The sequence below is a fragment of the Tiliqua scincoides genome, chromosome 6, assembly GCF_035046505.1.
Source record: "Tiliqua scincoides isolate rTilSci1 chromosome 6, rTilSci1.hap2, whole genome shotgun sequence".
Lineage (NCBI taxonomy): Eukaryota > Metazoa > Chordata > Lepidosauria > Squamata > Scincidae > Tiliqua > Tiliqua scincoides.
The window spans coordinates 20212481-20234045 of record NC_089826.1 but is presented as its reverse complement, the minus strand read 5'-3'; the positions used below and the strand labels follow the sequence as shown (position 1 = coordinate 20234045).

Below are 21565 nucleotides of genomic sequence, written 5' to 3'. Positions count from 1 at the left end.
CCCGTAAACCTTTCTTCCAGAAATATTGATGGCACAGGTCTGAGTTGACCCACCAGGGCAGCAGGGGCTTACCCCACAGTAAGGGAACAAAAGTTCCCTTACCCTGAGGATGCTTCTGGATGCCAATATAGTGAGGATGAACAGCTAAGCATGAAAAAAAAACTGGATCAGCTCATTGTTCCAAGGAACGGCCAACTGTCATCTCAGAGGTTGATATATACTTCTATCAAATAGATGAATGGGGAATTAACCAATCAGAGTCTGAGAAATCCAAAGGGAATCCCAAAACGGTAAGAAGTTAAAACGCTGAAGAAGCTTAAGGTTGGAAGAAAGGAAGGGGGTTCACAGAGGCAAAGAAGAGAGACCCCAAGATATAGGGTCCTTGTGGAACTATTTATAGACAATCCAAAGAGCAGTGTGTGGGGGGGAGGGGAGATCTAAATAAAGTAGTTGAGAGGGACCAGAGCTTTCTGTAGGCTTTCATTACAAATAAACCTGTCACGCAGGAGCACCAGAGTTTGTTTTTATGCCTACAGGTGCCTGGTTCAAGCCAAGAAGACCAAGTACCATTAATCTAGTAAACAATGGATGCATCCTGACAAAAACCTTGCATAACTCTAGTCCAGATACTAATCTCTTTTTGTAGGTTCTGTTCACTAACAGAGGAGTGAGAGGGACAAAATGATTTTAGCAACCAGGGAATGTCAAAGGAAGAAAAATGGCGAAAGGTGTTGGTATGATTAATTCTCAGAAAAGTGAACAGAAAAAGGTATGTGGATACCCCTGCCATCTGCATGTAAAACAAGAGAACGTTTTGCTAAACTCCATCATAATAAGAAAATATGAGCTTGCACATTTTATAGTAGGAATTGATTGAGAATAGCAATCGTGTGACTAATCAATGACATTTTAAAGACTGCCACCTGCCATTTTATCAGACAAAAACAACTCAATAAATCCTTTAATTCAAAAGCTTTTATGCTTGTCTATTAATAAGATAGGGTAAATAGCATTTGGCTTGCAAAACTCATGCATAAAAAGAACTTGCAAAGTAATATTGGATTTGGATGGGAAGTAAAACTGTCATCAGGCAAATGATGGGTAACAAGAGTCAAATATTTTATATTTGAATATTCTGATGTGTTTTCCATCTTACCTAAAGCTTTCATGCACCTGACCTTCTGGCTCCAAAAGTCTGGCTGAATCGTGACCCATTGATTTTCTGTTACAAACTCAACCACTACTGAGTCATCAGGGACTTCATCTCTCAAAAGAAAGAATATTTCTCCAGGGCACTATAGAGGAAGAATGATACAGAATTAGTCCTTCACATCAATAAATGAAGAAGTATAAAACATAAATTAGACGTTTCTGTGCAAGTTGCTTGTTGCATTACCAGGATACATTTTTGTTCTGTTGTCATACGTTATTATATTTTTATCTATTGTCATGGTCTTGCTCAGCTATTGGTGACATTGCTTTATTTTTTTGATTCATTCATTTGTTCTAATATCAAAAGCCATTTTGTACAGTAATTGGCAGAGAAAGTGGGTGTAATTTTTCAAAAGAGAAATGTACATTTAAAAAACCTATTGATATATGTTCTTTGGTGTATGCTACACTGAACAAAGAAACTGACTGGAGCCAGGGTAGGGTAAGGATGGTGAAACTAGCAGGTAGTGAAGGGAGAGAAATTACAAGGCAAACAAGGTGGAAGGTTAGGTCCTCTCAATCAATGTACATGGTTTTTACATAGAATACAAAGAGAAGTTGCTTCCTCAGGGGCTTAAAATCTAGACCAGGGCTTTTCAAACTGGGGCGTTGCGACACCCCAGCCTGAGGGCCCTGGCCTCTGCCCCCTTAATGGACGGGGGCAGCAAGAAGGCAGGGAAGAGGCAGCAATGCGATCCCCAGGATCGTGTCACTCAGGGGGCTGCAGGAGCTTGGGTGTACTTTTTTTCCTCAGGACCCTCGCTGAGAAGAAGGCTCAGCAACAGCCAAACTAAAATTTAGCTAGAGGCACAAGTTAATGTCTAGACTAGATCATCTAGAACCAATGGGTACAAACTGCAAGAGAGGAGATTTCGATTAGACATGAGGAAAAGATTCCTGATGGTCAGGGTGGTTCATCAGTGGAACAGATTGCTGAGAGAGGTGGTGGACTTTCCCTCACTGGAGATATTCAAGCAGAGGCTCGACAAGCACCTGTTGGAGATGCTGTAAAAGGACTTCCTGCCTAAGGCAGGGGGTTGAACTAGATGATCTATTAAGCCCCTTCCAACTCTATGATTCTATGATCAACATTCCCAAGGGCTGCCTGGGAGACACTATGAAGCTCATGTTACATCAAGGATACAATTCTATCTAGAACAGCATTTTAACCCTTAAAAGGAATCTTACCTCACATGATATCCTTCTTGGCAGCACTAAGACTGCTGGCCTTTCCAATGTGTCAGTTATCTCAGCACTTTCCACCGATATATCTTCTAGCTTCAAGCCACTTTCTAAATTCAAAGACAAAGTATCCTCAGGATCTGCCAAAGAAATTATATTATACCAGAGTTCAGTGAGTCTTACTCCCAAGTGTGTGTGCATAACATTGCAATACAAGTATATGGGCAGATAGTGTTTTATGCATTGGCATAGTCAAGGAGAAGTTGAGCTGTGAGACTTCTCCTAAGCAGGGGCAGTGATGTCATCAGCAGGAATCCTCAGGTGCTACCTTTGATACTCCTTTCTAAGTTAACTTTTATGAAAAATAACCAAGAGGAAAACTGAAAAAGATGCCTCGGGGCATACATTAATGTCTCTAGGTCTTCATCTTCCTCAAGGGCTGCCAGAGAGACAGTATGATATACCATTTATATTTCTCTGGAATTTTTTTTTTAATTCCATATTTTGATTTGTATGCAATTGTTTGGAACTATTGCAACCTGCTCCAAGAATTTGAGATGAAATGTAGTACATTTTGAAATAAAAAATAAGTTGCAGGAGAAGGAAACACTTGAATGAAGACATTTAAAGTTGATTTGATAGTGTTAATGGGGTGTGGTTGTGGGGCATGACTAGGGAGGGATGTCATGATGAGCACTTTAAAATTTACCATACATCATCTTCTTCACCTGGGTTATGTTCGGCAGACTCATGATGCAGTGACCAGTGCCTGAATGGGAGACCACCTAGGGGCCCTATGCATTTTCAGGGGTGCCTGGGATAGCTTTCTCACAGCTGTTCCAGTAGCTTCCTCAAATCCTTTTCTGATTCTTTCTCTAATTGCCACTCCAGTTACTAAGGAGCCACTACCCTACAGACTGTGCCACCATGCAATTCAAAGTGCAATATTTTGAATGTCATTCAACACATCCTACCTTGTTTTTGCTAGAGATTTCTCTCAAACTTCCAGACAGTCATCCAAGCTCCAGAATGGGAGAAACATTCATCCAGATGCATTACTGGAGAATCTTGACATTCAGTAAAGATTTTTTAGCCCAATCCTAACTAGGACTAGGCTGCTCTAGTATGGCCACAGTTCTGCCGTTGTAAATTGCTATACAGTAGCAAATGTAGTGGACCGCTGGTGGCCATTTTGGATTGGCCACTACAAATGGACACCAAAGACCGGCTGCTGATGTCAGCCACCTCCAGTGGTGAACATAAGCCAGTAGATGGGACAGGGAATGGTGAGGGGTGGAATTGGGTGTGGAGGAGGAGGAATGGGGGAGATTCTGGGCAGGAGGAGGAGATGGGCAGAAGGCTGATCAGGAGAAGAAGGGGTGGATCTCAGCAGTACCAGCATGCACCAGATCCTAACTCTGTTCCCCGCCCCCTTTCCTGCCCATTATTTCTTCAGACTGCGATGGGTTTCCAAAGAGATCCATTAGAGCAGTGTGCTCCCTGAGGCATCTGGTGGGCCACTGTGAGATACAGGAAGCTGGACTAGATGGGTCTTTGGCCTGATCCAGCAAGGCTCTTCTTACGTTCCCTCCATGTATATGAGCCAAATCATGAAGAGGCACAGTCCAATCCAGACAAGTCTCATTTCTATATTTAAAGCTTTCACTTGCAATTTTCTGTCTCAGTTCTTCTCTAATCTCTCCCCCATCACCCACCTACATTTTTTCATAGAGTTAGAAGAACTGGTACTTATCTCACACTTTAAAGACAGATACACACTGCCCAAATATCCTCATATATGGCATGCAGATTATTTATTTGTATTTGCTTTAACATACATGTATTGCCTGAAGGTGTACCAAGCACAAAAATAATGTGGTTCATACATAAAACCAGCATGGAGACACATTTGGAAACTTATAAAGCAGATCTGCAGTTCATGTATATTCACTGAAGTGTGCATTCATCATTATCAGTAGAACTGTCAATCTGCTATGACTTTCCATAAAGCAATTAACTGCCTTGCTTTTAATCAATCTTCTAAATTAAGATACACATCTCCATTGCACAACTTCAGTAAAACTGCCCTTTAAAGCATCCTCATTTTCGTTAAGTGTGAGATAACTCACAATTTAATGTCCAAGAGCTTCCACAGATTATTTGGTAAAAAAAGGCCATCATTTAATATTTTCCTTTTCATCAAATTTGGAAGTCTGGAATATTCATGATGACATTAATATCCAGCACCAAAACTATTTCAAAGATAAAACACTCAAGTCACAGAATCAGCAGTATGGGGCATGTAGAAGTTTAAAAGAAGTAACGGCACTGCTTTCAACCTGCAACATTTGCAAAACACAGACCCATATGCAAGCTTTCGGGGTCACAAAATGAAGAGGTAAGCAATGCAAGACCACTGAAACTGTTCTTCATATTGGATTAAAAATGAGGGAAGCGGCGCTTCATTTGCCATTGGATCCATTCTAGGCAGCCATGGCAAAGTACAGGAGCAGGATAAGCGTTTAAAAAAAACTGCAGCATTCCTGAAATAGACTCTGCTAGCACACTGAGACATGGTCAAAGGTGACATCTTGATTGACCTGATAACACATGACTTTTTGCCCTAGAATTTCTTTCAGCAGGAATAATGAAATGGGCTCCTTGACTGATGACTTTAGCTAGCTGCCACAATCCCTTCCTGATTACCCATATTCTACTGATGGTGCATTTCCATAGCATAGCCAATGGTGCGTTTCTGCACCAGTTTCAGGATATCTCCAAAAAGAGGTCAATGAACACTATTTTTCATTTCTTTTTTTATTTAAAGGGGGGCTTAGCATCCATGGATTTTTGCATACATTCACTTGGTGGCACATAACTGACTTCTTCCCCTTCTCTGTGTAGCCTGCTGAAAAAATCCACTTGGTGGGATGAACAGGACGTCTGCGCACCCCATGATCTCCCCTTTTCTGTTTGGACAGAGACACAATTTCACTGCTTACCATGATTGTTGCTGATGGGCTCTGGGATTATCCAGAAAACATGTGCACTGTAACTAATGGTAAAGATCCCTAAACATGTGATTCTATGTAGATACTTGTATCACTGGAGCACTGATGGTAACAGCTGCCTTGGCAAGTAAGAACAGGACTTCCCCTTTCCTTCCACCATCCCACAGTAGCACTTCAAAGATTTACCCAACAAATTGGTCATTAGATGTCATAGCAGTTTAATAGACATAGACACAGTTTGAGATCAGTGAAGCCCATGTTTCTTTTCCCATTCTATTATTCAGAAATGGGAGATGAGGCCACAAATCTCCAACTTCTTGCCTAGTTTGGTCCATAGCCAAGTATCAAAATACCTGTAGATGGGAAGCATGCATTTTTATTCCAATATCTCTATGGCCAGCTTCATCTCATTTCTAAGTGTAAATGAAAAATAAGACCATTTCACACCATCTAAGATGTGCTTTCCAGTGAACTCATCACAGAATTATTCTATTTTACCATAATCAATACAAATAGATTGTACCTTGTGGGAATTGTGCTTTAACAAATAGGTGCATAAACACAGGCCTTTTCTCACAAGACTTAATCATATGGACTTATTAGCAATGTCTAATGATGCTTAGAATACTTTCTGAGTGGGAAACTAAATAGAAAAATCTATGGTCCAATCCCCTTGGGTATTTTGGGTACTTCTGCTGTGCATTAAAACTTGCTGTGCATTATAACCTGTGACAAAGGCCAGTGTGCTCACTGAAGCTGCTTTCTTTGACTTGCTTTTGACAAATATCTACAGCTATTCTTCACACTCAAAGAATTAATCTCCAGTTGCATTTTATATCTTGGTAATCAAATATTAGCCCAGTATCCGTTACATACATTTAATGTAACTGTGATTCATTTACTTGAGTATTATGCTGATGCTTTGAGTTTTATTTCAGTCTGCCTTTTAAATTCATATTCCTCAGTACTTCATTTTCCAGTCAATCCTATGCAAAATCATTTGAACAGCATTATGGCTTTCAATTCTACATTTTCAAATGAATTGATGAAATGACTTTGAAATTGCATTTCCCCCAATAAACACAGAATTTGTAATGAACCGTCTCTCCATTCCCACTGATTCAGAAGCGGAATGCTTTGGCACAGCTTCTAAAGTAGTGATGCTTTACATGCAGCCTGTGCAGAACAAAGGACTCCACCCTTTCAGTAAGACTCACCGAAAGACTTCCATGGCTAGATTAGACTTTGTGGTGAGAATTTGTACAATTCCTATTTAGAAGTTGTTTCCACACTTCTCCCCATCACAACTGCTCTCCAGATTTTGCAGTTCTGGTCAAATTGGACATAATACAAATGCAATTGGCCCTTGTTTGTATATTTCTTTCAACTGTAAATAGTAGCTGGAGGAGAGCATGGACTGTGGAGAGAGGGTGGTTCTTTCAGGGTGACGTGGAAGCAATGGGGTAAGTAAGGAGTAAGTAAGTAAGGAGTAAGCAAGCAAGCATACAAAGGGCACAATCCTAACCCCTTAGGTCAGTGCTTTCCAGCACTGGCATAGCAGTGCCAAAGGGACATGTGCTGCATCCTGCAGTTGGGTGTCACTCACGGAGGCTTCCTCAAAGTAAGGGAATGTTTGTTCCCTTACCTCGGAGCTGCATTGCCCTTATATCATTGCTGGAAAGCACTATCATAAGGGGTTAGGATTGCACTCTAAAGAGAGACAGGAGTCAAATTAGAGTCATGACTCTTTTTGGGTAAAAACCCCAAGTCACAAGCCAGTACCTGAGTCAGTGATGCTCAAGACTTGAATCCCTACAAGCCACAAAAAACACGTGTTCTCAGACTTGAGTCTGCAAGTCTCGAGTGCCCATCCCTGGTGTTTTTTTCACCCTTTACCTCTGTTTTCCCACCCTTAACCACTGGTTCAGACAAAAGTGCTCCTCTATGACTGCTGTTTGCTATGGGAGGGAAACTGTCCTAAGTGCTAATGTTTTCTTTAAAACTTCTCCAAGCAATTTGATTAGACTTACTAATACTGTTCTTGCTTCTCTTGAAATTCCTCAGATTTCTTTCCCAAGTAAGAACCTCCAAATTCTCCTAATCTGAGGTGGATAGCAAAAACTGGGTCTTTTCCATTGTGGTGGCTTAGTTGCAAATGCTGTGTGCTTGTTTGCTCAAGCATGGTCTCTGCACCCAGCAACCGCACCAGGGAGAGGCTTGGGCTGTTAAGAGCTGCTGAATTGAATACTTTATTCTACAATTCCTGCAATTCATGTGACAGTCCCTTTTTTAAATCTTTTGGATATGGCGATAGATACAATAGACACATGCACTTTTTCACACACATACACATAGAGCTTCATTCTCTTCAGATGAATAGGTTAGCTTCAAATTAATTATTTTTGGCCCCATTTGAGCAGGGATTAAAATAATTCAGTCAAGCTTGGCCCCATTTCTTTCTTTTTAAAAATACTTTTATTCAGACTGTCAAATTACAAAAACAAAGCAAACATGTAACTTAGCATAGAAAGGATACATCATATGACCAGACAAAATGGAACAGTAATTCCATCTGCAGTATAGTTAAAAGTAAAGAGAAATATATTTAAAAATAACAACCTCATGTAAACTTTTGCCTAGAACATCTTTCAATAAAGACAAATACAGTAGAACTTCCAAAGTTGACCACCTCTCTATATTGACCACCTCCTTAAGTTGACCTAATTTTCGCAGTATGGACAGACACTGCATATACACTATGAGAGACAAACCTCTCTATATTGACCATCTCTGTAAGTTGTATCTTGACCACTTCAACCATTGCACAGAGTATTAATTTACCCTCCGTATGTTGCCCACTGACCGCAATACTGTGGGCCTGTGTTTTGTCTGGTTTTCCCATCTTGGAAAAGCAAGAAGGCACACGACAATCGCTCCCCTATGCCTGCTAGCGCATGTGCGAAAGGGTTTTTATAGGTGGGCACACTGCACATAGCCAACAGACCTGCGCCGACTGCTGATTGTACCTGGACAAGTACCAAGTTGTGAGGGACATGAGGTTGCTTGTGCATAGTGAAGCCACTGTCTTTTCACTTTGGTTCCCATCACCAGTGCTTTGCTTTACACTTATATTGAAACACAATTGCTGTTTTGCTGCCTATTCTCCCGGTTTGGAGAGATTCTTCTGGAGCACTTCACAATCCCTTCTGGTCTTCACCACTCAGAAAAGTTTAGTGTCATCCGCAGACTTGTCCACCTCCCTGCTTATCCCTGTTTCCAGGTCATTTATGAAGATGTTGAAAAGCGCCAGTCCCAGGACAGATCCTTGAGGCACTCCACTTTCCACCTCTCTCCACTTTTTTTGTCAATTGCCCATTGACACCCACTCTCTGTTTCTTGGTCCTCAACCATTTCCCAGTCCATGAGAGGACCTGTCCTCTTATTCCCCGACTGTGGAGTTTTCTCAACAGCTTTTAGTGAGGGACCGTATCAAACACCTTCTGACATTTAGTGAATCTGAGGAGACCCAGTGGAGGCCAGGCAGCGTAGGAAAAAAAAAGTGTTTTTTTTAAGCTGTTGGAGCTATGTAACATGCTACATCTATGGGCTGGCAAGGGATAGCATTGGTCTGCCTGTCTGCTATGAAACCAAGTATTTTTTTTAATTTACAATTTTTTTAAGCTTATGAATTTTCAGGGTTTTTTTTAAACACTGATTCTGGGCTGTTAATTCTCTGTCGCTTGATACAGATATAGATATAGATTATAGATATAGATAGTAAGCATCACAAGAAAAATCAATTCTCATTAATATTTTCAATAAAACTTTTAAAAAACCCAATCTAAAAAATAACTTGGCCTTGCATTTGTTGTCCTGGCAGCAAAACATGATAATATGTAAATGCCTTTTTCACCGGAATGTTGACCACCTCCCTACGTTGACCAATTTCCTCTACCCACCCACCCAATTTCCATCCACCCTTTGGGTGGTCAACTTAAAGAGGTTCTACTGTACTGAGTAGCTGGGAATGAAATTGACATTGGCTGTATTTCTGAATCCAGGTCCAACTAAGCTTCGGACAATATCCGAAATGTCCGAGAACATCTGAGAATGATAGGGCCTATAGACCTCAGTGGCCATAATCTTTACCATCATGAGTTCTTTCCTGCTACTACAATCCCTTTTCCATTCAGTCACCATTACTTGGGAATGGTTGCTTTTTGTGGACCTCCTCATAGGCCCTGAGTCTGTAAGCATACACACAGCAACATCCAGAGCCATCAGGATCAGGAGCCATAGGGACTATATCTCTTACAGTTCCTGACTTTGCTAGTTACTTCCACACATGGTAGCAATGGTGCACTAAAGCCTAAGGCAGCAGTTCCTAAAACCTCTGGGAGTTTGGGAACTGCTGTGTTTGTGGGGGAGGGGTGAAGGCAGCGACACAATCACCATGATCACACCACTGCCAGGACAACACATTTTTTAAAAACTTACCCCTGGGAGCTGCAGACCTCTGGAGGGTGCAGAGAGCCCATGGCCCCTCTGCAGAGCTCCCCAAGCTTCAGAACAGCTAAAAATAGCTATCATGACCCACTTCTGGTTTGCGATTGTGAAACCAGGTATGTTGAGATAACTTTTTAAAGCTGTTCTGAGGCTTGGAGAACCCAGCAGAGGAGTCAGTGGGTTCCCCGCACATTCCAGTGGGCTCGTGCTGCTAGGGATAAGTAAAAAAATTCCTTTTGTCCCCAGCAGTGGTGCCATTGTGGCGATCATGTTGCTGCCTTCTCCTCTTAAGGGGGCAGGCAGGGCATCCCTGGCTGGGACATTGTGATGCCCCAGTTTGGGAACGTCTGGCTAAGGCAAGGCTCACTGAGAGTACTTCCCTTCACCACTTACAAGCTAAAGAATGGAAAAGGCAGTGGTGCTGCAGTGAAGGACTCTCAACAGTACCCATGATGAATTGGCTCCAAACCTTGAAGTGCTCTGAGCACAATTTTCAATGGTCTCCAGTATGTGGGTAAGCAGGAATCCTTGAGTTTATTTTCCCAATGGCCCCCTTCTGATATTTGTCATCCTTGCCAGTTTAAGAAGTGTTGTTTGTTACCAGTGTGCAAGCTAAACTGACCTGCAAAAATGGCAACTTGATAGTGATGGCCAGAAGTGCTAGTAACAGCCCAATCCTACTCTTTCCCCTGCCATAGTATGCAGCCAACCAAAACAGGCTGCTCTGCATGATATGATGTGAGGGGTGGGGAGCTGACCAGGAGGCTTGGGAGAGGAAAGGGAAAATATTTTCCCTTACCTCTCCATAAGCCCTGCAATCCCCAATGGGTCTTCTTGGATCTGTGCCAGCTCCTTAGCAGGTGCAAGTCCGAGTAGACAAAGAGCTCATGTCAGCTGGCTCCGGAGGGGTAACATCTGGTGCAAGTCGCTCACACCTGGTGCCACCCCATCTTGTCTATGATAGTCCATGGCCCTCTCCCAACACTTCCCAATTCTCCCACCCCTACTCTGTTCTGCTTATTCTGCTGATTTACCAATGTCAGCAATGCTCCTCCCATCCTGTGGCAGTGGCCCCGAAACGCATAGCTATGTGCACTTCCAGATCGGCATTTATGATGCTGTAAAGTGCATACTGCCACTGGAATGCCAGTTTTGGTGCTGGTCACATTGCATAGAATTGGACCATAAAACAAACCGCTAGGTCAGATAATGAGCAATGCTATATGCCAGCCATTCTGGATCATGTACCAATGGTCCATCTCGTGTAATCTCCTATTTCCAAAAAGACTGGCCCCAAATACTTCAGAATATTTTGGCAACATAGGAGAATATTTCCTTATGTGTAGTTCTAGTACTTCAAAACGAGGACAGATGTGGCTTTACTTTGACTGGATATAGATACTACTTCATTTCACACACACTTTATATTTCCTGCAAATATTCACAATGGGATGAGGGATGAGGAAAAACTCTCTATACTTTTGAAACCACAGAGATTTTAAGGAGCTAAAAAATACTGTTCCAAACACAGTACATAAATAAAAATAGCAGTAAGTAGTTAAAAGCCAGTAAAGAGTGTTTATAGCCTTCAAAGCATAGATTTGCGATATAACTATATGGTGATACCAAACTGCGTGTCACAGAATCATTTCAGGCACTTCTTGCATCTTTATTTATTGGAAATGGGTCTCATAAATCCCCATTAGCATGATGAGCATTCCCTCACTGGGTCTTTCTAATCATTCCTGGGTCCTAACAAATCAATTGTTTCCACATCCTCTTGCACCTGATATTTCCCAAAAGGGCTCCAGAGATCATATTGCTTTTCCATTTCCCAACCTGCGTGCTGACCTTTTCCCTCCAGGCCTTGCACAATTCACTTTTGTCAATCATTCAGCGCTGATTGCTGGGCCTAGTGCCTTCCCCATCTATCTTTGCTTTATTGGATATATTGTTTACCCGCATGCCATTTGTCTTCTCTATGACCTGTTCTGTTCTTTCCAGTACTGCTCGTTTTGTTTTGATTCCTATCCTGCCTTTTAATCCAGAAGGATTCCCAAAATGACTTATACATAAAATAATTAGCATATTCACAAAGGGCTGCTTCTACCCCGACCCAATAAATAGTGTTGTTGTTCCCCCCCATGCCCAAATTACAGTTCTCATTAGGTTGTTGCGACTATTCCCATCTTATTCCCCAAACAGTTAGGTGGACCTTTGCCTGGCTATGTGCTCCTTACTCCCCTACTCCCTCTTTCTGGATTCTTTTTGCTATCCAAGAGCAGAGAAAGAGAATACAGATGAACTAACTGTGTCTCAGGTTGGCTGCTCAGTGATGGCTGTCAGAAATTCTGTTGCCTGCTGGCTGTGCTCTTTTTATTCACTTGCCTCCCCAGGACATACTGTCTGCTTCTGATACAGTCAACTTTCATGTCCGATCTATGCAGTAAGAAATATGCTCCTCTCCCTTTGGGGACCTTCTTCTCTTGCAACCCTGCATACTTAAATTTCCACTATGCTCAACACCTGTGTTTTCCAGTCCTCCCTAAACCTCAGTTATTTCATGAAACCCCGTTTACAGTATCTCTATAAATAGTTCTGATAGTCAGCAAGGCATGAATATCTCAAATCTCAAGTCTTTCTGAGAGCTGGTGTTGTGTGGTGCCTAACACTGAATCTGTGTATGAAATGCAATGAGGAGGTTGAGTCTGAAGGCAAAATATAAAATGGACTGTGTTGCTCCAGACTGCATATTGGAGATCACATTTTTGAATGCTTCTGATAAAAACTTCTTGGAAGTAGAACACCGGAACAGCAGGAGAAGACTGAACTAGAAACTTCCTTATTGATAAGTTAGTTTTCTAACTAAAAATGGCACCCCCACACCTGCAGTATAATATGGTACAGTCCTTTCTACTGCCTCATTTTCTTTCCTATTTCCATCTGGCTTAAGATATTGACCTGTGAACTAGGACATACCCAGTTCAAATCATGCCCTAGTAATCTTGAATTTATTAAAATTTGATGCTATTATTGACAAATCTGAGGGAGGCAGCAGTCTAAAATGACGTACAGTTAACAGCTCATTCTAATGGGGCTGCCTGTATAGCAGCACAGTGGCACCTGAACAGCTGCCGCTGTATCCTGTGGGGGCAGGGAGGAAGCCAGAGGTCTCCTTGAGGTCTCGTGTTGAACCCCAGCAGCTGATATGGGTCTACTTCTGTGCTCAATTACTGGCACAGAACCGAGTAGACCAGTGTTTCTCAAACTGTGGGTCAGGAGCCATAGGTGGGTCACGAGCCAATTTCAGGTGGGTCCCCATTCATTTCAATATTTTATTTTTAATATATTAGACTTCATTCTACCATGGTCTGTGACTGCATTTGGGGAAATGTTACAGACCTGTACTTTTAACAAGCTACTATGTATATTCTTTTAACAATGATAGTCAATGGGACTTACTCCTGGGTAAGTCTGGGACTTAATCCTGGGCAGCCTAGGATTGTTAAAAATTTCCCTGCTTGATGATGTTACTTCTAGTCATGACATCATTTCCTGTGGGTCCTGACAGATTCTCATTCTAAAAAGTGGGTCCTGGTGCTAAATGTGTATGACCCACTGGCGTAGTCCTATGTAGGACTTTCAGGCCCTATCAGCCTCTGACGCCATCCCCGCTCCTCATCCCAGCCTGCCGTCCTCCTCATCCCCACCCCCATCCTTCCCTCACCCTGGAATGCATCCATGCTGCTCAGTGGCAGACGTACTACCAATGGCTCCCAGGGCTCCTCCAACCAGTGCAGAAGCCCAGCACCCACCTGTCCTGGCCTCTGCACCAGTGACTCCCTCCTTCTCGCTGCCAACAAAGTGTCTTATGCACTTTTGTGATGGCCATCTCCCAGGCAGCACATGCAAAACTGGCACTGGCCCTGGGTTGGATTGAGCCATGAAACTCTTGCAGGTACTTTCAGCAAACAGTTTGTCCCCAGTTTGTTTGCTTTGCTCACAAATCTACCCGCCTCCCTTGAGATGGACAGATAGACAGCATGGTTGCTTAACTGTCCCTCTTTCCAAACAACTGAAAACAAACATAAAAGGATCAAAAGCATCCCATCTCAAGTCATAATCCTTCAAACAAATGAAAAACAATTAGAACTAAAAAGTGGCATGATAACCTGAGAATAAAGAACTCCAGAAAGTTTTTCTTTTAATATTAACACAAGAATACTTTTAATGTATTCATTGTGGGGGCTGGTTATGAGACGGCTAACTTTTTTTGGAAGGGGAGGGGAACAGAGCTCTGTACTTCTCATTTCCTTGTGCTGAAAGTAGTCAGAAATGTCCAAAGAATAAGAATGCCTCCTTTCGTCTCCCAATAATGACAAGAGCATAACTGATAAAGTGATGCTTTGCCAGCAGCCAGAAAGAAGGACTTGGGAATTTCATCTGGGAGTTTCATGGGTGGATGGAGCAGAGAGTAATGGAGCCAAAACCAAGCAGGATGAGAGGGAACACCCCAATATTTGAAGATTGTCTATGGAGTCAATTCTGGCTTTTTAAATAAACCCACAGTTATGCTACACCATGGCTCCATGTGATGTTTGAACTGCCCCATAGCGAAACAAACAAACAAACAAACAAAAGCTACATTTGGAAGGTGTGCAAAGACTGATGTTTCAGTAATGAATCGCCTGTTCAGGGCCATAGTGAAGTCATAAAGACTCAGGGATACAAAAATGCATAACTCCCTAAACAGAAAATGTTATTCTCCTAATTGTTATGCATTGACAAAACCTAGATTAGTGTTTCTATTCTTCATAGTTTATATAAGGATACCTCCTTAAGTAGCTAAAAACTTTGCCTGCAGTGTGTAGTTTTCCAGTGTTTCTTGCCACTTGTTGGCAACCTTCAGTCTTGAAAGACTATGGTATCGCGCTCTGGATGGTGGTTCTGGAACAGCGTCTAGTGTGGCTGAAAAGGCCGATTCGGGAGTGACAATCCCTTCCACAATGGGAGCAAGTATAGTCTGTCACTGGTCTGTCTCCCCGGCTGTGGGTCTTCCTCCTTTGCCTCTTTGCCTCGGTCTGTTGGCCAAGTGTTTCTTCAAACTGGGAAAGGCCATGCTGCACAGCCTGTCTCCAAGCGGGCTGCTCAGAGGCCAGGGTTTCCCACTTGTTGAGGTCCACTACTAAGGCCTTCAGATCCCTCTTGCAGATGTCCTTGTATTGCAGCTGTGGTCTACCTGTAGGGTGCTTTCCTTGCACGAGTTCTCCATAGAGGAGATCCTTTGGGATCCGGCCATCATCCATTCTCACAACATGACCGAGCCAACGCAGGCGTCTCTGTTTCAGCAGTGCATACATGCTAGGGATTCCAGCTCGTTCCAGGACTGTGTTGTTTGGAACTTTGTCCTGCCAGGTGATGCTGAGGATGCATCGGAGGCAGCGCATGTGGAATGTGTTCAGTTTCCTCTCCTGTTATGAGCAAAGAGTCCATGACTCGCTGCAGTAAAGAAGTGTACTCAGGATGCAAGCTCCGTAGACCTGGATCTTAGTGTGTTCCATCAGCTTCTTGTTGGACCAGATTCTCTTTGTGAGCCTGGAAAACGTGATAGCTGCTTTACCGATGCGCTTGTTTAGCTCAGTATCAAGAGAAAGAGTGTTGGAGATTGTTGAGCCAAGGTACACAAAGTCATGGACAACCTCCAGTTCATGCGCAGAGATTGTAATGCAGGGAGGTGAGTCCACATCCTGAACCATGACCTGTGTTTTCTTCAGGCTGATCGTCAGTCCAAAATCGTGGCAGGCCTTGCTAAAACGATCCATGAGCTGCTGGAGATCTTTGGCAGAGTGGGTAGTGACAGCTGCATCGTCGGCAAAGAGGAAGTCACGCAGACATTTCAGCTGGACTTTGGACTTTGCTCTCAGTCTGGAGAGGTTGAAGAGCTTTCCGTCTGATCTGGTTTGGAGATAGATGCCTTCTGTTGCAGTTCCAAAGGCATGCTTCAGCAGGACAGCGAAGAAAATCCCAAACAAGGTTGACGCAAGAACACAGCCCTGCTTCACGCCGCTCCGGATGTCAAAGGGGTCTGACGTGGAGCCATCAAAGACAACAGTGCCTTTCATGTCCTTGTGAAAAGATCTGATGATGCTGAGGAGCCTGGGTGGACATCCAATCTTGGGGAGAATCTTGAAGAGGCCGTCCCTGCTGACCAGGTCGAAAGCCTTTGTGAGATCTATGAAGGCTATAAAGAGTGGCAGTCGTTCCCTGCATTTCTCCTGCAGTTGTCTAAGGGAGAATACCATAACAGTGGTGGACCTGTTGGCTCGGAATCCGCACTGCGATTCTAGATAGACGCTCTCTGCAAGTACCTGGAACTTCAAGTACCCTAGAAGAACTTCACGTGGCCCTGGACTCCCTTGCCTTTGGCAAGGCACCTGGAAAAGACAGCATCCCTGCTGAAGTCCTAAAGTGCTGCAAAGAGATCATCGTCACTGAGCTGCATGAAATCCTCTGTCTCTGCTGGAGAGAAGGTGGAGTACCTCGGTACATGAGGGATGCAAACATCATCACGTTGTACAAGAACAAAAGCGACAGGGGTGACTGCAACAACTACCGCGGCATCTCTCTCCTTAGCGTTGTAGGAAAGCTGTTTGCCCGAGTTGCACTAAAGAGGCTCCAGGTACTTGCAGAGAGCGTCTATTCTTGCCACTAGATGGCGCATTAGTGGCACTGAAGAACTGTCCCATCATCTAACTTCCCTCATTCCCTTGTAGTAATGTTTCCCTTAGTTGGGTCACCTGTCCATCTGGAGGAGCAGGGCAGGGACTTCTGTCTCACCATTCCAAGGAAAGAGGACATAAGCACTTCTCACTTGGAAGTACATTTATTCATGGAAAGGGGGAAGGAGAGAGCTGAGCTATTAGCTGGCACTCGCGTTCTGAGAGTCCCAGGAGAAATGTGTGGGTAGTGGGTGTGTGGGTGGATGAGCAAACAAGCTTGTTGCCTGCACTGTTCCAGATTCAGAAAACAATCGTTGCTTCCTCTTTAATTCTGAGCAGATGCAAATGAAATAACCACAAATGCTCCAAAGATCCCTTTGCACTGCCTGATTGATGCTGAAGAATTCCAGGCTCATAGTGTTTTGAGAATATGTTGTCAGGTTTGAGAGTCCAGTTCATTATCTTCCCTGCTCTTCACTCTTCCTAAACAGAAGCAGAAGTGGAAGGGCAGAGTGGAACCTTGGGTGGCAAAACATAAACGCCATTTGAGAAGAATGTTTAATTCTGTGCTCTGGCAAGAAGGCTTGGCTGTGAATGAAAAGCGCAACTGCAGCCTTTGGGAGGAGGTGGAACTACATTGATCTATAGTGTGGAGTGTGGATCTATAGTGTGGAGGTGGAACTACATTGATCTATAGTGTGACTCCTTATGCAGAATACATTTAACATTTTTAAAAATTCTAAATAATGCAATTTCAAAATAAAAAAAAGTTTTGGAACAAAATCTCCTTAAATAAGGCTGGAAGATAAATTCTGTAAGATATTAGTTTACTAATGCAGGTTGCTAGTGTGAAAAAAGGAAAACGCACAAAAATAAAAAAGGAAAATGCACAAAAATAGCAGGATATATTCTGCAGCTTCTATTATAAATTCTGAAGATGTGCTTGCATATACACATTTGAGCTGATCCAGAGAGCTGAAGCAGGTATTGCAGGCCTTCATGCACAAAAGTCATCCAATGGTATCAGTTTTCTGCTCATTTCAGTGAACTATCTACCATGCATCTATGTATATACAAAAGTAAGGGTGTGCAGAGCCACCCCTAAGAAATTTTGAATGTCTTATAGAAACTTCAAATTCTTAGATGTTTCTCCTTTGGAGGTGCCCTGGAATTATATATTATGCCTAACTTCAAAGATCCTGCCCCTAAACCTGCACCTGTACTTCACCGTGATGCTACTTCATTGTAAGTAGAGCAATGGAAGAACATCAGAACACATTTCTGTTTTAGCAGTAGTGCTAAGACATAGGAAGTGACAACACTTCAGCCAGCATATGGCTTGCATCTGCCACACTGGTTCCACTATAAACCCCCAGTCCACCCCATGCCTGCAGTATAGGAAGGTGGAAAACCAGAATTAGCTGAAGACTTATGTTTTTGTGGCTGTAGGGATTGAATGTTGATCTATCCTTCCACCCCCACCCCCACCTCCCCCCAAAAAAAATCCCATATGTGCAGGTGCAACCATGCCAGCACATAACTTCTTAGATGAGTACTAACAGAAATGCTATCACAACATCAAACGGCACAATATTAGCAATACATGTTACAATGACTTTATGCCAACAGCAGGTGCTTAGGCCTGGAGTGTTAGACATATTGAGACAGTGTGATGACAGCTTATGTGAGTTTGTAGTGTGGCTTTCTTTTGAATCAGAATACTGTGTTCCTGTGTCCTCTTTGTCCTGGTTTCTGATTGTCTCAAAAGTAGTTCTGGGCTTGTTTTAGCTATATGTATAGCTGAATTATTGTTTCTTAGCTGTTAATTTCATTGGTTAGTTGGTAAATTTCATGATTTAAATTAGCAACATCCTTGTCTGATTTTAAAAGGCATTTGCTTCATGTAATGAACTGAGGAAAATCAGAAGCCATGAGAGACATTCATTCTGCTTCCATTTATCTTATTCAGGGTGCAATCCTAGATAACTTTCCAGCTCTGGTGCAGCTGCAATGTAGTCCTGAGGAAGGGAACATTTGTTCCCTTACTTTGAAGAGGTGTCTGTGACTGCCCCACTACCACAGGATGCAGTGTGCAACCCAATGGCATGGCTGCTTCAGCTCTGGAAAGTTGGATAGGTTTGGGCCCTTAGTTTATTTATACCACACCCTTAAATGTTTCCTTTCCCAGAGTGGGCTTCCATAAAAGATAAAACACATTTTTAAAGCCATACAAAAATAGCTTCAATGTAGTAGATAAAATGACCATTCAGCAGAATTAAAAACCAGCACAATTTGGAGAAACAATTTTTAAAGCTGGGTAAATAATAATGTCATTAGTGCCAGAAAAAAACTCCTTAGAGAGTATATTCTGCAGGGAGGGGCCACAACTGAAAAGGCCATTTCTCCAGTGCCCTTCCACTAACCTTTGAAGGTAGAGCATCAAAGAAGTACTTTGGAGGAAGATTTTTAAAGTATGGGTAGGCTCTTTTAAAAGTAGGTAGTCCTTCAGACTACCCTCTTTAGAGCAGACTACTTTCTCTAGAGCAGTGGTCTTCAACCTTTTTCATGCCATGACCCCAATAAATAAATAAACAAAAACAAACAAACTGGGGACCCACCATTGTCCCACCCCCTCCTGGGACCCATTCCCTGCCCCCATCACCACCCACTCCCTGACCTTGTTACGCCCTCCCAGAACTGTTCACAGAACAAAATATTCTTATTAGAGAGCAGAGAAAGTTACAATGAAGCCTGGCACTAGTGAAAGCTATTTTAGCACAATTGCTAAGAACCTGAGCAGGACTGGGACACAATCTCCTGGTACCTGAAGGGGTACACCAGATGCCTCTCCCATTGCCTGGTGGTGCTCTAGTCCAGTGGCCTTCAACCTTTTTCATTCCGGTAAGAACCTTTGTTGGCATAATATATTTACATACAGAGCACAAGATATATTCCACAATTAACAAACCCAATTCACCCCATCATATGTTAAAATCAGATATATCAAAATACCAACAGCTGGGAACCACCATTGATGTGTGTCTCTTTATTCGCTTTATATACTTGGCCACCACCTTGGATAACCCCGCATCCATCCCCTAAGAATATATTGAGTTTTAACCAGGTCATTCCAGCCTAAACGGGTGTCCAGAATTGGAGTAAGATAGCATGACCGTAGGTCCTGATACAAGGGCAGTAAAATAGCATATGGTAGAGGGATGTGATGGTGCAACGGGTTAAACTGCTGAGCCAACAATCCTGTTAACTGCAAGGTTGGCAGTTCAAATCTGCACGACACTCCCGTTGCTTTCCTAGCTCTTGCCAACCTAGCAGTTCAAAAGCATGTAAAAATGTGAATAGATAAATAGGTACCACCTTGTTGGAAATTCCGTGTTCCATGCGCTTAGGCATCTAGTTGTGCCAGCCACATGACCACGGAAACTGTCTACGGACAAACATCGGCTCTTCAGCTTAGAAACAGAGATTAGCACTGCCCCTAGAGTCAGACATGGCTAGGCTTAATGTTGGAAGAACGTTTACCTTTACCTAGACTGATTTCACACACTCCAACCCACAAGAACAGAGACTTTCCTTAATGGATGTTCCTCTGAATCTGCCAAACATCAATTCTGAGGGGATAGCATTATACCTAGTGAGGGTAAATGCCCTCCACTCTTGGTTGGCAACCTTCAGTCTCGAAAGACTATGGTATTAGCCTACAGCACCCGATATTCCCAGGCAGACTCCCATCCAAGTACTAACCAGGCCTGACCCTGCTTAGCTTCTGAGATCAGACGAGATCAGGCATGGAAAGACTATAGACACTCAGACCTCCTGCCAAATGTGACAGGAAACTGAAAATAAATAGTATTACCATACACAGTGGTTCTCAAATTTTTAGCACCAGGACCCACTTTTTAGAATCAGAATCTGTCGTGACCTGCCAGAAGTGATGTCGTGACTGGAAGTGACATCATCAAGCAGGAAATTTTTTAACAATCCTAGGCTGCAATCCTTCCCACACTTACCCAGGAGTAAGTCCCATTAACTATCATTGTTAAAAGCATATACAGAGTAGCCTGTTAAAAGTACAGATGTGTCACACTTCCCCAAATGTAGTCACATACCATAGTAGCTTCTAGTCTAATATATTTAAAATAAAATATTGAAATGAATGGAGATCTACCTGAAATTGGTTCATGACCCACAGTTTGAGAAACACTTGCCATACAGGACTTGCTGCTGTATATCAAGGAGCCTTACTTTCAAGGTTCTAAAAGACTAAAGTTATCACACCTAATTAGTCAACCACACAACAAAGGTAATATATGAATTGGGTAATATAGGAATCTTTTCTCATGTAGTACAAATGTGTCCCAAGTAGAAATGAATTGTTGAATGAGGAAACCAGGTGTTACTCACCAGTGGAAACTGGAGCCACTCTATCTTTTTTGTTGTTTGTTTTGGTTCAGTTGTACTTATGGGTAACTAGTCAGACTGCCCGGCCACATCACAGCCACACCAACAGGTGCTACAGAGTGTGGTGAAAGGCAATTAGACAGTGTTCAGGAAGTATGTAAAAAAATTTTTTTATTTACCTCCCAGAAGGCTACCCAGTTGCCTATGGGTCTCCTAAGGTCTATGCCAGGCATCCTGCTGGTATAAGTTGGAGGACAGACAGGGGGCCTTTAGAGAAGAGTTTCAGGTATAGGAGCCGACCACAAGCCACTGCCACTGGATCCACCCCTCCCTCCCTGAGATGCTCCTCCCCGAACATGCCCCATTACTGCCACCCCACCCATGGCCCTTCCCTAATCCCAGCTTACTGGCTCCTGCAGAGTCTTCCAGAACCACTTCCACAATGCCATGTCTCTCACTATTTGTGGCAGTGCCCAGCAGCACAGGACAGCAGCCTGGCTTTTATGCCATCATAAA

At 43.0% G+C, this 21565-nt stretch overlaps 1 protein-coding gene across 1 annotated transcript in view; it reads right to left on the bottom strand.

Annotated features, from left to right (window-relative positions):
* Window positions 1–21565, bottom strand: part of BANK1 (B cell scaffold protein with ankyrin repeats 1) — a 260530-nt gene that overhangs the window by 165192 nt on the left and 73773 nt on the right. The window contains exons 5-6 of the mRNA XM_066632324.1: window positions 2401–2526; window positions 1157–1295 (exon numbers count right to left, since the gene is read on the bottom strand). Of these exons, the coding sequence (XP_066488421.1) occupies window positions 1157–1295; window positions 2401–2526 (265 nt within the window). The remainder of the gene's footprint in view (window positions 1–1156; window positions 1296–2400; window positions 2527–21565) is intronic.